General features: G+C 33.7%; 2 protein-coding genes across 3 annotated transcripts in view; one reads left to right on the top strand and one right to left on the bottom strand.

Annotated features, from left to right (window-relative positions):
- LOC145933815 (uncharacterized) overlaps window positions 1–18,768 on the top strand; it is a 31,138-nt gene extending 12,370 nt beyond the window's left edge. Inside the window, exons 5-6 of the mRNA XM_083033812.1 lie at window positions 2,712–2,862; window positions 14,217–18,768. Coding sequence (XP_082889938.1) covers window positions 2,712–2,862; window positions 14,217–14,527 — 462 coding nt within the window. The 3' untranslated portion in view covers window positions 14,528–18,768. The remainder of the gene's footprint in view (window positions 1–2,711; window positions 2,863–14,216) is intronic.
- LOC145933923 (uncharacterized) overlaps window positions 1–20,456 on the bottom strand; it is a 142,974-nt gene that overhangs the window by 81,249 nt on the left and 41,269 nt on the right. The window lies entirely within an intron of this gene.

Genomic DNA, 20,456 nt, shown 5'->3' with positions numbered 1-20,456 from the left:
TCTCTCTCTACTTAGTCTTTTTATTATTATTATATTGCAAAATGAATTTGGTTCCGCAATTAAAAAAGACCTTCAATCTTAAAAATAAAAAATAAAGATAATCGCATTCTGGAATTTATATATGTAATTTTTGTAATGCTACTTCCAATGCAAACTTTTTTGTGATTTGTTCATAGAGGTTTGCATTAAAAATAACATTGCAAAAATCACATATAAATCAATACAAATACTAGAAACTAAAATCGTAACGAATATTTAAAATAGAAAATATAACTTAATAATAATAGAAGAGATAAAGATAATTCGTGACAAACTCGTCCTGCATCGATGTAAATACAATAAGTGCATTGTAATGAGAAAAAATGTAATTCAAAAACTTATTTTTATTTTATATATATATGATTCGCAATAAGTGAATTACTTTATTACTCTGATAGATATGTCTTCTCATTTCATTTATATAATTACTTTTTATCGAAGTCTCGAAATTGAGTATTCTTATTCTAATTGATTCTTAATAAATTAAAGAGAATTACGATTTTCAAATGACAGATCAGTTTTCTTATAAGCAGCTTTTCCTAGATTCTTCTAATTTCTCTCTCCATAAGACTCACGCTTAAGGAAAAACATTTTCAGCAACGCGAAACCTATCCTCTCGAAAATATCACAATTTTGCCGCGGTATATAAATAATTCACCCGTGGGAAGCTACAGCCTCCTTTATATTTATCCACGCCTTCGTCGACAACCGGCAGATGTTCCGACGACGGCGTGGTATCGGGGGAAAAAGAGCCGGACAAAAGAGCGGCGCAAGTGATTAACGGTAATTACGCGATTTCGAGCACCGCGAATCGCGAGGAGCGCAGAAACTAAAAGACGGCCGAGGAACCGAAGAGAGAGGCGGCCGACCGACTCGGAATTCTCTCGCGGCTTTGTTTCCGAGCTGCACCGGAAGCAGACGCTTTCGTGCGGTGACAATGGCGGTACCGCCTCGTCGTCTCCGTTCTGTCACCGCTCGTTTTATCCTTCCCTGTCTTTCCCGCCGCGTTTTCTTCGCGATCTCTCAATAGACGTTCTGGCGGTGCTTATTAACGAGAAACTCCACCCATCTCCTCCGCGCCGTTTGCTTTCCTTTCCCTCGAATCCGCGAACGGGACGACGCGTCCCACCGCGTTGACCGTTTCGAGAGTATCTTGCCAGATGGACGACGGGGAGCAATTAAGGGTGACAATTGTTATGCGTGGGAGTCGTTACTGTCGTGACTGGTGGTGCGTCGCTATCATACACTATGTAAAACCATGTATTTAATTACAGTTAAATGGTATAGGCTCTTTAAATATTCTTTCGTCGGTTAATTTATTCCGAGCTTTTTAATTATGTATCCGTTTTGAGTAACGAAAGCTAAATTTAAACTACAAATTATTCCTTTAGAAATTTTTTGCACGCATTCATAAATACAAAATATAATTTTAACTGCTAAACATTTCAATTGCATTTGGCAATCTTTATTTAGAAGAGCAAACGTACTAATGATCGCTATTAGAGACGCGCGTAACTATTTCTCTAGAATTTTAGCAATTTTGTTTTTAATCCCGTCGTTTGATTGATGACGAAAATTAAAATCCCCGTACGACTATGGCGAAACGAGCGAAATGTGTCGCCTGAAGATAAGTCGCTCTTCCCCATATATTGATCGCGGCGCAACGTGAATCATGCGTACTTGCACTCGCGTATTCGCGCGCGTGCTCGCGGCCCGCGTGTAATAATATTCATATGCCATATAAATTGTTAGCCTGAACACGCATCGAACCGCGCTGCCGGGACATTGTGACGACTGGCGCCCGTGTGACAATGAGCTAGAAAAGAAAGAGAAAGAGAGAATGCACGACGCTTCGTAAACACAGGTGTGATCGGCCCCGACGTCCAGGCGATCCCGACGTCCAGCGCCTTCCGTCTCCCTCATCATCTGCATTTATCCCTTTTTTACGCGTCCGCGGTTGGAAAGCGTGAGACTTTATGGCGTTAGAGAAATAATGAAGACTCTCGGAATGTAATATATTTTACGGCGATTAGCGTTATAAATGTGAGAATAAAATACAAGTTTCGGACAAAGATTTGAGGAAATGAAAAAGAGTAAGCATACATATAAATTATTATTATAATGTAACATGTGTTGAATTTCAGGTCCTTTTTTTAGAATAGATCAACTTTAGCGAATTTTGTAGAGAAAATATGATAACTCTTAAAACATTGATAAAATCCACTAATAAATCCTTATTGTTAGTAATAACGATATAATAATGTATATTATATGATGTAGATTTCACGATCACAAGATTGAGAAGACATAATTGCAGAAAAAAGTTTCTCGAAAGGAACATAATCAATATCGCGTGTGATGTGCAGAAACATGAGCTGTCTAGAAGGAATTGATAAATTAGCTGCTTAACGGTTTAACAGTTAGAGAGAGAGAGAGAGGGGAGGGGGAGATAGAGAATTTATTTGAGAGACGATGGTGATTTGTCAGGAAAAAAACTTTCTACTTAACAGCAGAATGACTCTAGTTTACTAGACTCGCGAAATCGGCAAAATAAAAAATAATAATCAAAATATAACTAATAAATCAAAGTATATATTTCTTTTTCCTCAAACAAGTAGGATATGTAATAAGATATTTATGTAAATCACTTGCTTTTTGTTTGTTTATAATAGTGTAAGCAGTGCGGTAAAGCCTTCAAACGGTCAAGCACACTCAGCACTCATTTGCTAATCCATTCTGACACGAGGCCTTATCCCTGTCAATATTGTGGCAAAAGGTTTCATCAGAAGTCGGATATGAAGAAACACACCTACATCCATACCGGTGAGTTTTCAATACATCGATTCAATCTCCAATATCTTTTAATTCTTATTCACGATTAATCATATATAGCTATAAAAGTTATTTATTACTTGATCGGTTTCATCACAAGAATTTCCTTTTCTTATTTCGTTGTTCGTGTTGAATTGAAATCCTAACTCCACGCGTGCGCGTTCATAAATTTATTAGAACGCTTTCAAATGGGAAGAACTCATCATTGCATGCATTAATATTCGATAAATGCTATTTATATGAAGAGAATTAAATTCACTACGAAAAAAGATTCTAAATTTAATTTAAAAATACAATTAATTATTTGCATATTAGATTATTAGTATGTTTCATTAGTACACGCGCGCAAACTGCCTAAAAATATATCAGAAAGAATACAATATGAGTATAGTCGATATTATACTTGTATTTTATAGTAAAAATAATCGTTCACATAATGTACGGCCAAACAAATAATTTTTAAAATAAAACGGAGGTTTATGTGATTGCCCTAAATATTTGATATAATACATAAAGTCTCGGAGATACAATACGCTTCTCCGATCTCTTTGTCATCACTTTCGAACCTCTAAAGAGAGATCGTAATATGCCAACCGGACAAGGCGGGTATAACCATATGACAAAGTTTCGGCATACGAGACTGTTGCGTGTGTATCGATAATTGCAATCGTTCGTAACAAGCCTCCACTTTATATATCTAATTTTTACGTTGCGGCTATACTCGTACAACTCAAGTTTTGTCCTCGGAATTACAGCTTGTCGCGTGTTCTCCCTTAAACTTCTTCTTTCTCTTCGACCAAATGTTGCTACTGCATATAACCGATCGATATCTACAATTGTTAGTAACGAGCCTCTCTCCGTAGTCTCTATACCCGAACGGAAGACCCAAGCGCGCGAATAGTTAAAAATAGATTCGATAACAGGACAGCGCGATATCAAACTATTGAAGTAGTTAATCGACTTCCAACACTATACTCTACCATAAAAACGCGATGTTTTCTAACAGGATTTTAATTAGACAAGTATCTAGAGACGGATTATAAAATTATTTATTTATCGTTATTATAAAAGCATGGCTATGAAAACCATAGCTTTAATCTTTTGCATTCGTAGTAATTTAAATTCAGTAGCAATCTAGACAACTGAGAGCAAATATACAAGTGCAAAGAATTAAATTTAATTTTGTTTCTCTTTTTTGTGAGTTGCAAATTAATATTTTCTCATTCTCTTTCTCTTTATCAAATTTTGTTATATATATCTCCAACTGCATATTATTCTTCACGACACTTAATAAAAAATGCGCGATCGAGTCTTTGACGGGTAGTTTCGGAATTATTTATAAAGGCTCTGTATCTTGTTGCCATCATGGTAAGCTACTTTGTATATTATTCAGACTATTGGTGTCCTGTGATCGGCGAAATGTTCGAACACAGGTCGCGCATCGTGAAAGAAGACGGAAAGAATTTATTCTCTTATAGTTTCTGAGAAACGATGAATAAGGTTCATGAACTTTGATAATTTCATGAATAGAGCATATGTAACTTAATAATGTATCTAAGATTTCGAAAATAACGTACACGTACGAGAAGCAAGAAATAATATTTTTCATTCTAGCTAATATAATAATTTTAATTATATTCACAAATCTAATAATTTTATAAAATAAAATTGATTGAATATAGATAATGACACAACCCTAATAGAGGGTTTATATATCTATACGATATGTCAATTTTACAATCACATGTATATTATAAAAATATTTGTTAGTATACAAAAATATTATACTCAAATATTTTAACAAATTAAAATGCTTGCTAATCAAATATCCTCTCGACACATTGTAAATTAAGATATTAATTTAATTAATATTTCAAGACATTAATGCCACTGGATTCATTAAGCGTAATAAGCTTCGTGCATTATTCGCAGAGTGGACTTATAAAAAGTTGCATTTGCTTGATGCGTGTTATCGCATAAATGAGATTGCGTTGTAATGCGCATTTATTCGATTTAATGTGACGGAAAACGGAGAGACTTGTGACCGCACCTTTATATCGATGCATGCATTTAAACGCGACCCGCGGTGCATCTTCAATAGGGTATCTGCATGAATGTCGCACCCACGTCTCTATGCGACTGACCCTTTTCGCATATGAAAGAATCACGCAGAGGGCATATACGCGACACCAGGAATCGATATCACGCCATCGTGCACTTTAGATAGGAAGGGGAAATAAAAGAGAAATAGTAATATAAATCTAAAGCTTTTAACATATTTTATACCTAACGAAGGTTCTCAAAGGGAATCTTACAATTAAACGGATCTTAAAGAATCTTTTTCCCAAAAACAAATTAATGCAGTTTTATAATGTTTATATAATACTTTATCCACGCGGAGATAAAATATTAGTGTGTGTTATATACTTTTAATATTATCATGAAAGTTCGAGATACAGAAATACTGTTGCTTCATATATGAAGAAAATCACTCTTTAATATCTAAATACAAAATAGGCAAAGTATTTTTCGTCGTTTCATTCGCGATAGTGATGACAATTATCCTTTCACAATATAAGTCAGAAAAAAAGTGGATTGGCATGCAATCAGATTAGCTCCGGATTTGATTTATTCGAGGTTTGTCGCCGCGAGAGACCGAAATGCGAACACGCACATTGTCCACAATAAATATATCGGCAGATCATCAGGCTGTTTTGTATGGAAATCGTGTCTCGTCACGCACACGCAAACGGTTATTTTTCTTTCTTTCGCCAAACAAAATCGCCCAAAGCAGAAATTTGCCTGCTGTATAACAAATGGTTACTAACTATTACAAAAAAAACTATCACAAAATCATTATTGTACTTTAATTTCCCTTTAAATTATAATTTTTAAGAAGTATTTAAAGATTCAACATTTTGTTATGTTTCTTCAATATTATTAACTATATTAATAAATATAATAATTAATAATTAAAAAATAATATAATTTTTTATGTCGATGCATTAAAAGTTTGTCTTTTAAATAATGTAAAATGAAAGAAAAGAATTGATTTAATTTAACATAATTACGTGAAAATTTAGTATGCATTTAGTCGGAGGACTTTTCGAACGCGACGCAAGATTATAAAATAATATAAGATTCATCTATTTTAGTGCAAATTATTCGCAACGTCGAAGGTAGCTTCTAAGCGAGTTGTTGCCACATACAATAAAAAGATAATCTAGATGGGAAATGCATTTGTTCAACGCCGTGCATCAAAAAGTGATTGTATATATCCCCGCACAACTTCAATACCTAGTATACCTAACGAAGCCACAATCGCAGCACGATTTTCTTCATAATTCAGAACAGCTCATTATCGGCAATTTCTCGAGAAGAAAATAACTATATTTACTAAATCTTAAAAACAATTTTTTCATAGAAAAATATAGATTTTGTGTATTCTATGTTTTCCATCTGATAATACCGGGACGTGATATTACCAGGAAAAAAAAAACTGAGAATTCTTGGCGTATATTTCAATATTTGAAATCATACATGTAGCTCCGTGTATGTATTCTCTAGCTCTACCAGAGTAATAATTTAACAAAATATCCCTTTCGATAAGAAAATAAATAAAAACTATAAACGTGATTAAATTACATTGTTATATACAATGTTTAGATATCCCGTGCTTGTTGTTATTGTAAGTATAAATTATTAAGTAATTGTATAATTCGTAATTTATGTATAAATATTTTAATAAGTGTATCCCACTAAAACAATAATCCTAATGAAGAAATGATTAATCGAAAATATTTCGGCGATTGAACCTACACATTAAGCCATCCAATAAATCAAATCTCACGCATATATGCATAATATCAAGCGACGCGTGGCTAATCCAACCCCGGTGTATATTGCGTCTGTCCAATCGTGCGTTATTCTTAAATGACTATCCCGTAATAAAAGCGGGACATGAAAGAAAGCGTCGATCGAGAGCGATATAGAAACACGTTTTAATAGCGATTTAATCAGCTGCCTCGGCCACGTTTTCTCGTGGAAACGACCGGAAGGAGCGCATGTACGATGGGAAACGGTCTGTTTGTCGCGCGCTAAGCGAGTTTCCGGCACGACACGTGCCCGACACGAGTCGTTCGTGGGGTCTGCGTGTCCCGCGCTAATTAACGGCTAAGGGAACGAGCCGTCGTCGTCGTCGTCGTCGTCGTCGTAGGTTAAGAGTTACAAGAGAAAGGGAGTGTAGTACCCTCGAAGAACTCGCTCTAGCCACTTTGTGCTTTCTATGTCTTTTCACGAGGGGTGAGCATAATGCGAATTTAATCGACCTTTTCTAAGCGGTAACTTTTCGCTCTCTCGCATCGCGTAATGACGGACAGCCAATCGAAATATTCGAGATTTATGCATTAATTAAAAGGCACGATTGTGTAAGAAGATACAAATAATATTGGACTAATTACATTTAGTTAAATTAATTAAATTAATAATAAAACCCAGTTTCAAATAATTAAAAAGTTAAATAAATTTGTGATACTTCAAGACACAATACATCGTTTTTTCGAATTGATAAATTTTGCGTGTGATTCAATACATTATACTTAATAATTTGTAAGAATTTATCTCATAATGGCTATTATATTTTTTATTTGTAACTGTGGATATCGCCATTGTATGTTCATTATATATTTCTTTTTGTAAATTCACTCATCGCTGTTTAATTATTTAAAATTAAAGTACGGAGGTAAATTAATGATCACATATGTATATGTTTTCGCATTGCATATAGCGGATAGGTAGATATCGTATATATGGAAAAATATGATTTTATGTAACATATTTTAAAATTAAACACTTAGAAACCAATTTTCAGAAAAGCTTGCGTATGTTTCTTGATGCGTTATCAAGAACCTCCTTGAAATATAATTGCAAGTGATAATAAGGTTATTAAAGTCTATTATAAATGCAACTTATGATTCAAATTGACTGGTGTAATTTAACATTTTTCATGCACACACATTCAAAAATATATTCAATATTCATACTTATGAGTTATTATATTATATTTTAGTATAATTATAGAGTAGTATGAAATATTGTACAAAATATTGTAATCAGTAAAGTAAAATTGCTTGATGAAAAAGTTTTCATTCTACGCTAGTTGAATATAACAATAAATGCGAGGAAAATAACAGACGTTCAAAATTTCCTTATCTTTAAACGTTGGCAAAGTATAATACCAACGTTTAAAGGCAACGAAATTTTGAACATCTGTGTTATTTTCCTCCCATTTACTTTTATATAGTACTGTATTATAGTGACTGTAGTTGCTAGTAATAATATTCATGTGCGTGAAAATTCTTCTCTGTCTTTTTTTTTTTCTCATAAAAGAGGACATTGTCTTATCATTAAGCTTTTTTTAGAAGAAATTCACTATAACTTCAATCATTTTACGAGGAGCAATGCTTCCATAGTCTTGTCTAATGTATATCATTATAATGAAATTTTTTTGTCTAGGAAATAAAGATTCAAAGATAATTTCAAGTTTCAATAAATGTTCGATAAAGACAAATTTTTTCTTGAAAAAAATATGCTCTATAACTTCAATTTTTCTAAGTGTAATGCTTCAATGATGCTCTCTTAATGTGCGCCGGAATATTTCTTATCCAAAGAATAAAGATTCAATGATATTCCCCAACAAACTTTTTCGCGATGAAAGTGTATCTTATAAATAATTCCTAAACGTGGAATACGCGCCAAAGGTCTCATTGTCACTATCGTGCGGACGGTGTCTTTCTTAGGGTAGCGACGTCACTGCAATTTGATTTCTTGCATAATTGACGATCACACTTATCACGATTACTATGTCTCTACTCATGGATATATTTCTCGCAAAATTAATGTAAAAAAAATATAAACTATGTCCAAGATATAGTTTTGTCGAGACTGTACAATAACTTGGTTCGATTTAATATTAAAGTGTCGAATGATAAATATAGTTTGTATTTTTCTGCAAACTTTTTAGCTGTTGGAAATTTTGTTAAATTTCAATCGTTTCGAACTTTTAACATATATTTTGGTGAATAATTTTCAATTTATTCAATAAGTTGAAACTTCACTTTTCTTCATTAAATTTTTTTTCTTTAAGATTCGGAGAGAAACATTAAATACTAATTATAAGATTCCAAGAAATAAAATTGATAATTTAGAAAATTACAAAGAACAATGATTATCATTGTACTTTTCTCATAAGCATTAGTAACGTACAATGCTCGACTTTTTTTCTGAATATATTCTCCGAATACAATCGCAGAAAAAGTTCGAGTAACATTTATTTATGCGGTGAAAGGTACTTATCATCAATCAATTATCATCGCGCGATCGGCTGATTCGCGAATCGAAGACAACATCACCGTCAATGATTCACTCTGACAATGAGACGTCTGAGTATTGTGTCCGCGCACTATAATACATATACTCGCATATTGCATTTCGTGTCGTCGCAACAAAATTATTCATCGCGCGGGGATGCAACCCCGTTATCTATAATGCAACGCGTATCGACATAATCGGGCCAAGATGACGGTCATTGACGAAAAAAAAAAAAAAAAGAATGTTACCTCTCGCGCAAAACACTTTGCGCACATTTTTGCCATTATCAAAGCACACTTTTACTCGGTAATTTGGATTCATCCACCGGACTTTTCCTATCGAACGGATCGATCATGCGACAGAGTCCCTCTCGTTCACCCCTAACTTAGCTGGAAGGGGCAAGAAAAAGAGGAGAGTGATGGAATAAGTCGGGTTACGATGATCGCTTCCGGCGATCGACCTGGAGAAACAACTTTTTCCGCATACCAGGCAGCAATTGGCAGAAAAAAATATACCCGGTCTCGGCGACCACTCGCCGACTGCACATTTCCGGACACGAACTTTCGCTTATGCAGGCATTCCACGGATAATGCGCGCGGAGAGCATAGAGTGTATTCCTGTACCTCATCATTCGCTCAAACAACCGTCGTGAGCGCTCTGAAAGAGTAATCGTGGCGAATACGCGGGTATCAAGCGAAATGGTATGTTGTATCCGGCAAATTGTGCTGACAAACGCTATGATTCTCGCGACGCTTTATCGAGAGCCCTGGGCGAGCGGGAAAACAAAGAAAGGGGCGTTTGGTGGGTTTTGACAAAACTGCAGTTCGATCATCATATCATTGCCATGACGCTATCATTTTATCAATATTGTGTATTGTACTATGCCAAAGATTTTGTTCCTCGCCGATGAAAACTCGAGTTATTTCAACGTTAAAAAACGAGCCGTATTTTATAGTAAAAGTCATAACTTCACACGAGAAATGATCCATTTCAGAAAAATCTTAATTTAGACGACACTGGTTTACGGTTTGCCTCGTCGGACTATCGAATATCTTTGATGAGCCTCGCTTCACCAACGCGAAAAATCCGCACAAAATCGATTCTTTCTCTTTCTCTCTCTTTCTCCCTCTCTTTTTCTCTGTCATCGCAGTCGATACCACCGCTATTACATCATGTTCGTTAAAAGAGACGGACCTGCATAATTAAGAGGACTCACTCCGCTGCTGTATGCGTAATACACGGATGCGTATACGCGCGCGCACACACAGAGAAGCGCGCTACCCGCTCCTATCATTATAATCGGCCGCGAAGCAAACGTTTCAACCGGTAAATATTTAAGTCGACCGGTAAGGGGCCGGTAATGAGAGTCGAGATGGATCGATAGACGTAGTACGTAGGATGAGGTGTATACGCACGTCCGTATGGGTCGCTGACACTCTCGATAAATATTGTCCGGCAAGCCGCGCGAATCGTACCTTTCTTCCCGCGCGTTCGTGTGCGAGAGAGATGATATCGTCGCGGAGAAATTAAAAAGTCTAAGGCAAACATCGCTGTCATACTTCTTTCCTCTTTTCCCGCGAGTCACCCTTCTCTCGAATGATATAAAAATGTGCTTCATTATGTTAGTTTTGAAAGGCAAATGGACGAAAACAGCAAATGTGATTTAATTGTCGTTTCGAATATTAAGTCCTCCCTTCAAATGAATTAACTATAATAAATGTTAGCGATTGCGATTGAATTGTATTTTAAGCGCTAAAGTCATTATCACGTTATTTCTAATGTTACTTTCATCGCTTTTCCATCAAGTTCCATTAGCTTTAATTCCGCAAAGCGTTCACCAAGTCACAGCAAAATCGTATGGGAAAGTTTCCACGAAAGTTTTCAAATTATGAATGCAAAATTTTTCTAATGGATTTCTTAATCAAAAGTTAATCGAAACTTTATGTAAATAACGTTCTTATTTCACCATATCGTTTTTAAAATTAGATAGTCACATTAATCGCGTATTTGATCTCGTTATATAACAAAGAGATGCATCTCTTAGCAAAATAGCCGATAACAAAAAATAATTCGTGAGACAACAATATTGCACATGAACTACTGAATTATATTCTAATTGCATATGCAAGAGACACGTGCGGGTGTAATTGATTGCATTTACTTATTGCAATAAAAATTAAATACGAGCATTTGCAAATTTAATTATCTTATTCTTAGTCGCTATAGACACACAGAAAATTTATTATAAAATACGAAACAAACTATTGATGTATTCACTCTAAAGCATATGATATAATTGCACTTTCTGCGTCAAACAATACGATATAAAAATTGAATTGTAGGTGGGACAATTACGATAATTGTATTTTCCTTCGTGTAGTCGTAAAGGATGGTAAGAGTGAAACGACATGCCTGCTTCAACAAAGCAATATTGTCATCTACTCCGCTATTGTACATATCCATGCTGCGGACGATAATTCTGACGGTAATATATCGAAATAAAACGTCGGTAAATTTAATTTAAAAAAAAAGAATGTCCGTTTATACGTCGACGGCTGTCGATGAGTCAGAAGTGCGTCAAGAAAAGAAATTTTCTTTATTCCGTCCGTACAAGATACAAGAAATCGATCTTTGGTTCTTTTGTGTGTGTATTAAATGCTAGAATGATAATTCATACCCGATATTAAAAATCGACTGTACTCTACCTCTTTACTTCCCGTAGTAAAAAGATAATGTAAAGTTAAAATTTACAGATACGGAATATATATAGAGTAATAAAGCTTAAACTCTCTATTTCTCAGTGAGAGATTATATTTTCCGAAAATTCTCTCTCTCAAATTGGATTTCTAATGCTGATATAATGCTAAATAATTTTAAGCCTAATGCTGAAATAATTTTAATTTTATACTGTTAATATACTATTGATACATTTTATTATTAATTTTCTAATAATTTAAATACGATTTTTAGCGTTGAATATTTATAGCATTTTTGAGTTTCGCAAATTTTTAGCTTGAAGTAATATATCTTAATTTATAAAAGCGCGGAGCCATTAAATTACTTTAATGTTGATCATTCCATAAACACTTTCGACATTTCATTTCTTTATGCCATTACAAGTTGAATCGAATATAAATTCAAACGTTTTCGTCACCGATCTTATCTCTTTCCGCGCGAGCATTAAATACCTCGCAATTACTCGCTGCACTTCACACGATGACAACATAACAAATTTCTACTTCCTACGTGAATAACTGTTCGTTTTTTTCACATTTCTAAATTCTTTTTTCTGCTGTTTGTGCACGCTCATTCGAGAGAGAAAGGAAAAGAAAGAGATATCGCATGTGTCCGCGAGCAAAATTAATTTCTTTTCGATAGAATCTTAACGGCGCCTTCCGTCGCGTTACAACATTCGGAGACGTCCGTACACTTTTATCGTCGCTTTACAATCGTAAAATTATTTGCTCGGAATTTCAAGTGAGAGAGAAGCGTTGTTTCTACAGAACAGCTGTTTGCTCGGTACTATCACTGTTGCTCGATCGTCATTAGACGTCCGACGACGAACTTTTAGAAGATCGTGACAAGAATTTACAAGCGTGTGTGGTCATTCTCTTTATTATTATTATTTATTTATGCTCATAATAATAATAATTATTATTATTATTACTGTCTACTATAAAGCCGCGATCTGCAGAAGGATCGTTCTTGAATGACAAGATTCGCGAGAACGATTAACAGAGAAGTTATTAACTTTTTTTTTTCGTGTTACGATATCGCGAGAGCAATTGCAAGATACGTACAAGATTATGCGATTGACATTAATAAATGATAGCCATTCGTGACATTTTCTGTTTTTATTAATAAAACTATATTTACCGGATTCTGCTTTTATTCATTAAACTATAATTAAGCTGAAACGTCATTCTGCGCGAATGGTATTATTATTACAATATATCGTTGCCAAATTTATATACAAAGAAACGATACACATTTTTTCACGGTTCACTTATAAATCATTTTAAGAAAGCTCGCGAATAACAGCGTAACATACATATATAGCATATATAATCGATTATCTTCCGCTACATATGACATATCACGGTTCTTTTTATTGATTTAATTTATTTTACTAATTTTTGTGAAAATTACGTCAAATGCATTTTTATTATTTATCAACACGTCAGATGTTTTGACCAAGTACTTTAATTGATTATTTTACATATAAAATATTAATTATTAATATTACGTTATACTTGAGCGAGTTGTTGAACGTACGAAGTATTATGATCGTATGGCTAAGTCGTCTTCGACAAGATCAACCACAGAGACTTTAGTTATCGTCGATTGACGTGCATACGACACGATCATGATTTATTAGTTGATTCAATTGCGTTTAGTTAACCTTGGCTCATTATTCCAGACTGAGCACCGTTATCTTCTTCGGTGATAATCGAATTTGCAACGCGCGCATTCGTAATTAATGTCTTTCGATCAGAATTTATTATGCCATCTGCATTACAACGCGAATTATAATGTATTGTGACAATCAATGCAAATACTTAATTAATCGCCTGACTCAATTAAAAATGTCAAACATCTCTCACGGTTTTCAAGGAGACATACTGTAAAACTTTCCAGGAATATTGCTTGCCTCTTTTTGATATGATAATTAACGAAACAGTCTAATATATGTATTAATACTAATACGCTTTAAAAAAATAATACACTTAAATAAAAAAAAAAAATTTATATTAATGTAAATAGAAATATATTCATTAGCAATTTTATTTCAGAAAACGCGTGTAAATTTTGCTCATATATATAACTATTTCAAATCTTTTTACGAAATACGCTTTCTTTCGAAAATTAAATTAAAATACGACAAATATATTTGTTAAAAATGATATCCCAAAAATACTCAAAAGTGCAAGGCACAGCGCACTGACCCAGATATCTCCCTCGATTTCGTGTTACAGGTGAGAAACCGCATAAGTGCGTGGTGTGCGGCAAAGCGTTCTCCCAGAGTAGCAACCTGATCACACACATGCGTAAGCACACCGGTTACAAGCCGTTTCAGTGCGGCCTATGCGACAAAGCGTTCCAGAGGAAGGTCGACCTGCGAAGACACCGGGAAGGTCAGCATCCGGCGGCGCCGGCGCTCGACTATCGCTCTCTGCAGGTACTACCGCAGCAGCCGAACGGCAACAGCCGGCGCTCGTCACCGGTACCGCCACATTCGGCGAATTCGACGGGTTATCGTATGATATCTGTGCCCGGCAGCAGCTGAGACCCGTTCACCTGACAGACGAACGTCTTGTCCGTGAAAGCAGCGGTGCTTCGAACCGAATAATCTCCCTCATCCCCCTCGCCTGCGCGGTACGTATCTCATCATCGCGTCGCAGCCCATTGAAGGTAATACTACTGTGAGATCGGTCGCCGGAGAAGCGAGATGTCATATATAGATATAATCTGACGTTGATTGGAAAGAGTAATGCGTTTCGAGTACGTGCATCGGTGGACGTAACGTTGAAATAGCGAAACACGAGCGTATTTAATGTGCGAGCAATGTGTAAGATAAAAGATTGAATTTACAATGAGAACTCCTCATGTCTCTCAGAGTAAAGAGGCAAAAGATTCCGGTGCTTTACGTTCGATGTAAAACGGAGACAATCAATTATTCTCGCTATGTTCAACTTTACCTTAAATCACGAATACTGCACAGTAAATCGAAAATAAGTATGCACTTATGTCACAAAAGAAATTCAACTTCTTTATCTGAATATTTCTCTCTAACATAGCATATTCAAAATTTTCAAAAAAAACTTTCTCTTCCCAAATTTTTGCAAAAGAAAAATGGATTCCAAAAATATTTCTTTTTATTTTATTAAGTATTGTTATATATACATATATTATTTTATATATACAGTTATTCAAATTTTAAATTTAGAGTTCTAAGATTCTTCTGCAGACATTATAAAATATCCTAGAAATATATTAATAATCTTTCCATTTTCTCTCTCTCTCAACTTTTGTGACTAATTGTAAGCGTATTACTGATCAGCATATCTAGATGATACTGTTGTGATATTGTGATAATATACCACGATGCACGATCGAAGCGAATTATCGGAGACGGCTCTTACTCGTTGCATCAACGAATCCCATCACAAGTACAGCGTTTCGAAGTAACGTGAAGACACGTGTGCCTCCGCGATTAATGTATTGAAATGCGCGTCATATGTATGATACATACATCGATGAATGATGCACGTGTGTAACTTCGAAATGTATAGTGCTTCGCTCTTATTATGTCAGTGACTTTACGTCTACTCTATGGCATGATATATTATATATGTATAATATAGCCAGCTAAATATCGGTTACTTTCTTGAGACAACACACGTGATATGTCAAAATATTATTATCTATCACATATTCATGTCGATCGGACCGAGTATAAATTCTATAAGACGGGGAGTTAATTTCGCATTATTCCATTCGTTTTATAGTTTAAACATCAACAAGCTATACTTCAATAACTGCAACTCTAGTGATGTATTGTGTCTTGGAAAATATATCAAAATTGAAAATAATATCGGGATAATTTATAAAAATAACGAGAGTCTTCAAAATAAGGTACATTTCGAGAGAACGGAACGAAAGAAACCAGCATATTATGAAAATGACATAGGTTTGTCTTATCGCGAAATGATGAGATGTAAATACACACAGCCGTGATACAGATACAGATTCAAGGTGTGTGGTAATTCAAGGATCGTCTGCCACATTGTGAAGGTCACTATCTCTTTGCAAGCCAGTCTCGCTTATACTCAGGTGAGAAACAGAATTGTAAATATTTTTCATTAAAATCACCACCGATATCTTCGGAGGTATAATTACGGAGCGTAAAGCACGTAATCGAACGCGCGATTGACAGGATATTTACATAAATCAGTCAATCGTACGCGTTTAATCAAACTCTACATACACAGTGCCTTGAGAATAAATATTTCTGACACATTTAGAATTACTATAATTAATCCTCCAAAATATTCCAAATTTATTATCGAAAACATCTCTGAAATTTAACGATGGATAAAACACTGTGTATATGTATATATTACGAACACATATACATATGTATTATATTTCTTGAAGCGTCCACGCAGGATATACATAGTATGCATATTTGTACATTGCTCTGCTTTTATAATTTTATTATTTATTACTATTTTCCAAAAAGATAATTGCACAATCTTTGTCAAAAATGATATCTATGATAGATGATTTCAAATTCTAATTAATAAAAAAAATAATTTACACTAATTAAGAATTATTTCATGATAGAAATATTTTTAAATTTTTTTGCATGATATGTATAAAAAAATATTTAAATAATAGTTACTATATAAAAGTATACAATTATCTCGGTGTATCAAAAATATAAATCGGAATTGAAAAAGACTTTTGCATCTTAATTTACAATATTAATTTCTCTTGTTACGAAACAGTTCAATTCGATTGACGTGAGCTTACTATAAGTAAAATGCTATACTAAAATGCCTAAATGTGCCTTTCTTTCGATGTGTCGTCATATATCATATTTATTGAATATCACTGTATTTCAGCTGTATTAAAACGGTTACGTTTTAATAACGTAACATTTAAATACATAAATAACATTCGTATGTTTGATGTACAATTAAGCTCTAGTAGCAGAAATTATTTTTAATAAATTTTGTAGTTTATGAATTTTTACACGTTTTACAAATCTTATGCACATTTTATTTTTTAAATGAAATATTCTAATATCAACAGTTGATATCAGCTTTAATGCAAATTGCGTTAAATGCGTTTTTAGTAAATTTGAATATTTTGGTAATAGCAAAAGAAAAATATTAAACTAAAACGTATATAATAAAATCATGAAAAATAATTGATTTGGGATCATTAATTGTAATTGTTGAAAACTATTCCTTTTGATGTGTTATTTCTATTCCACGATCAAAAAGTACATCTGATAGTCTAAATATACATATATATATGACAAAATAAAATGTACACAAAATATATTGTATGAAGAACTCGTTGAGCTGATTGTGAATATAATATTTGTCTATTATGTGTCATAGTCCATCGAAGCCAAAGTTTTCACATGTACACATCTATATTTTCCGATCGTAAATTATTCAAAAAAATTATTCAGAAAGAGAGGGAGAGAGGGAGAGAGAGAGAGAGTGAGAGAATGATATTTTATGTCAAACTGTTAATAAATATCATCAATTTAAAATACTTCATGACAAATATTTTTTCAAACTCTTTCATACGTTATTTATGAGTTCAATATTTTCACGTCTTGCTTTCGTGCTTCTTATTATATTTTTGTAATTATTGATGTATGAATATATGTATTTTATCTCAATGGACATACTTTATCGGCATTTGATCGTCAGAAAATCAAAATATACTTCCGTATTGGGAAGTCATTGCTGTGAAAGAAAAGCGTGAGTGGAAGCGATTATTTTTGTATTAAAAAGCTAAAAAAAGCGAGAAAGCGAAATATGTAGCTTAAATGATAAGCACGCTGTACTTTACTGTTACTTCTGCACGGAGAAACAATCAATGTTATAATATACGATATCGGAGTTCCATGTACGAAACAGAATAAGTCCAGATAACGGAAAGATTTTAAGCTCTCGCGAAAATTATTGCAAATAGATATTTGCTTTAATATATTCGATTTATAAAAATTTCTAAAAAATTATCCGTCCCTGTGTGAACGATAGCAAAAGAAATCGTGAAAAGCGACGGAGACGAAATTTTCGCACGAAATTCGCATATCCGGCAATCATAGCGGCTAGAGGACCAAAGATAGTATAAGCCGGACCTGATCGATTGGTAGTGTAATCGGGTTTTCTTTTCTGTAAAGTCTACAAAATATGAAACGCGAAATGAGTTATAGCGTCAAACGCAAAACGAGTACGACGAGATAATTTGCGAAAACTCGTAACTTACCAGAGATCCTGGTCCCTCGTACATACATACAGATTGTAACATACCATTAGAATTAGCTAGTTAAGTGCGAGTTTAGATTAATCGTCTGACTATGACGTATCGTTAACGATAATTTGTTTCCAATCAAAGTTTCGCGATGAAGATCGACGAGCAGAGACACCGTCCTCTCGGGATAATTAATTAGCGAATATTGTAGCGCGACACGTGTATCCAACACTAGACTCGCGCGTTGAGCAATTTTGTGCTGTATGTATTAAGATTATATAAACTTATATGTAGAAATCGTGATCGATAGATCAATAAGTAGAAATCTTTTAAGATGTTTGTGTAGATGTCCATACTAGCATGGAAAACGAAACAGCGCGCGTAAATATGTCTGAGAGAGAGAGAGAGAGAGAGAGAAAAGGAAAGAAGATACAATAGTGATAAGAGAGATTTTGCGATCACGAGTGAATGATTCGTGTTAATCGGTAAAACCAAAAATATGTTTATTATTGCTAAAGAGAATATTGATCGAATAAATTGTTTTTCTTATAATTTCTTATATTATTTTCATAATAATTTTCCCACATAATCCTCTTTTCATTACTACCACATCCAATTTTTAAAAATAATTTTATATATGCATTTTACATAGACGACAATATGTTTTGATAATTACGATTAAATGCATTTCTTATATTTTAAAACAAATTTATTAGAAAATTAAAAATCGTTTTAGTTATTTTAATATAATTTTAATATAATACCTGAGCTGTAAAATATATAATTTTTACGTAAAAATGCAAAATTTTCACCTCGATTTTCACATGTCGGTTTCTTGCTAATACAATCTCTCATTTACGTTTTACATATATTTTTCCTTCAAAGCTGAAGGTCGACTATTATCATGATAAGATAATTTTGTTACATTTACTCGAGCAATTAGCGGTAATCATTTACGGAGGACTTCAGTTATTTCCGTTTATGGAATAAATGTATGAACCTCATTTGAGAAAATAAAAGCCGCAATTTATCTTAATAAGCGATTAACTTTCGTAAGAAACTTTTTGTGCATGACATCGCCGTAACTAATATATTATTTCTACTAACTATTATTTAATATTTCATATAATTGGACAATTATATCGCGGATATAGTTATTCTATATGTTCTAACAATTCAAATATTTGTTAATCATAACTATTGATAGTAATTATATAATATCTTATCTTTTTATTTTATTTCGCACAATTTTAAATCAGTCTCACACACTGATATCAATGTTTTTTTTAAATATATATATATATCGACCATCGAATAAAATCAAAAGCAGAATAAATAATTTTTTGGTTCTTTTTTTCTACGATATAAATCTCGATCTTTATATTAATAAATCTTATTATCTGATTAAAGCACATAACAAATTTATAAATTTTAAACTACATAGTGTGTACTTATTAAAATCTAAAATTGAAAATATACAAAAAATTTTAATAATGACTTGGAGCAAAATAAATAAACAATAAGCAATTTAAAGAAAATTTGATGTTAAAAATAAATACAAAAGCAACAATTTTAATTCGCATAAATTTTAAATAAATTTCACAAAAAAATATTTAAAAAATCTATTTTCTGTAATAATTTCATGAAATTTGTTTAAATACTCTACTCATATAGTATCTTATAATAATGTATACGTATGTATAAATAATATACACTATTTCTCAGATCACAATTTTTTTCTATATACTTTCAAGAATTAAATATGCGTCTCTCCCAGATAGTAAATTGAGAAATCCAAAAAACGAAATAAACCAGCACGCACAGTGTCGATGTGTATGTTGCGCACGTAATTGCCTAATTTGAATTTCGCGATCAGGAGCAAGGGGTTGAGCCGCGATTTGCGCGATAACGAAGGAAGAGAGATAATCGGGCCACTGCCCGATTTCTATCGGAATGCGGCAATTTATACGATCGAGACGATAAGCCGTCATCCTTACCCCGTAAGATTCTCCGCTTCTCTTGCTTTCTCATCGATTCACCTGCGTGAATTTGATGCGCAATTTCGACCGAACGCGTGCTCAAACTCAAACGCGTGCTCGAACGCGTGCTGCGTGATGCGCATATTGCATTCGCGTGCCGAGAAATTTTTCAGTATAAATCGCACAATTTCTTTATTGCATTTTCCTAATATTTATAATATCGCTCTTTCATTATTT

This window comes from Prenolepis imparis, unplaced genomic scaffold, assembly GCF_030444845.1.
Source record: "Prenolepis imparis isolate NDT839.2.m4 unplaced genomic scaffold, iyPreImpa1.0 SCAF_3, whole genome shotgun sequence".
NCBI lineage: Eukaryota > Metazoa > Arthropoda > Insecta > Hymenoptera > Formicidae > Prenolepis > Prenolepis imparis.
Note: the sequence above shows the minus strand (reverse complement) of the source record. Positions and strands in the feature narration are given on the sequence as shown.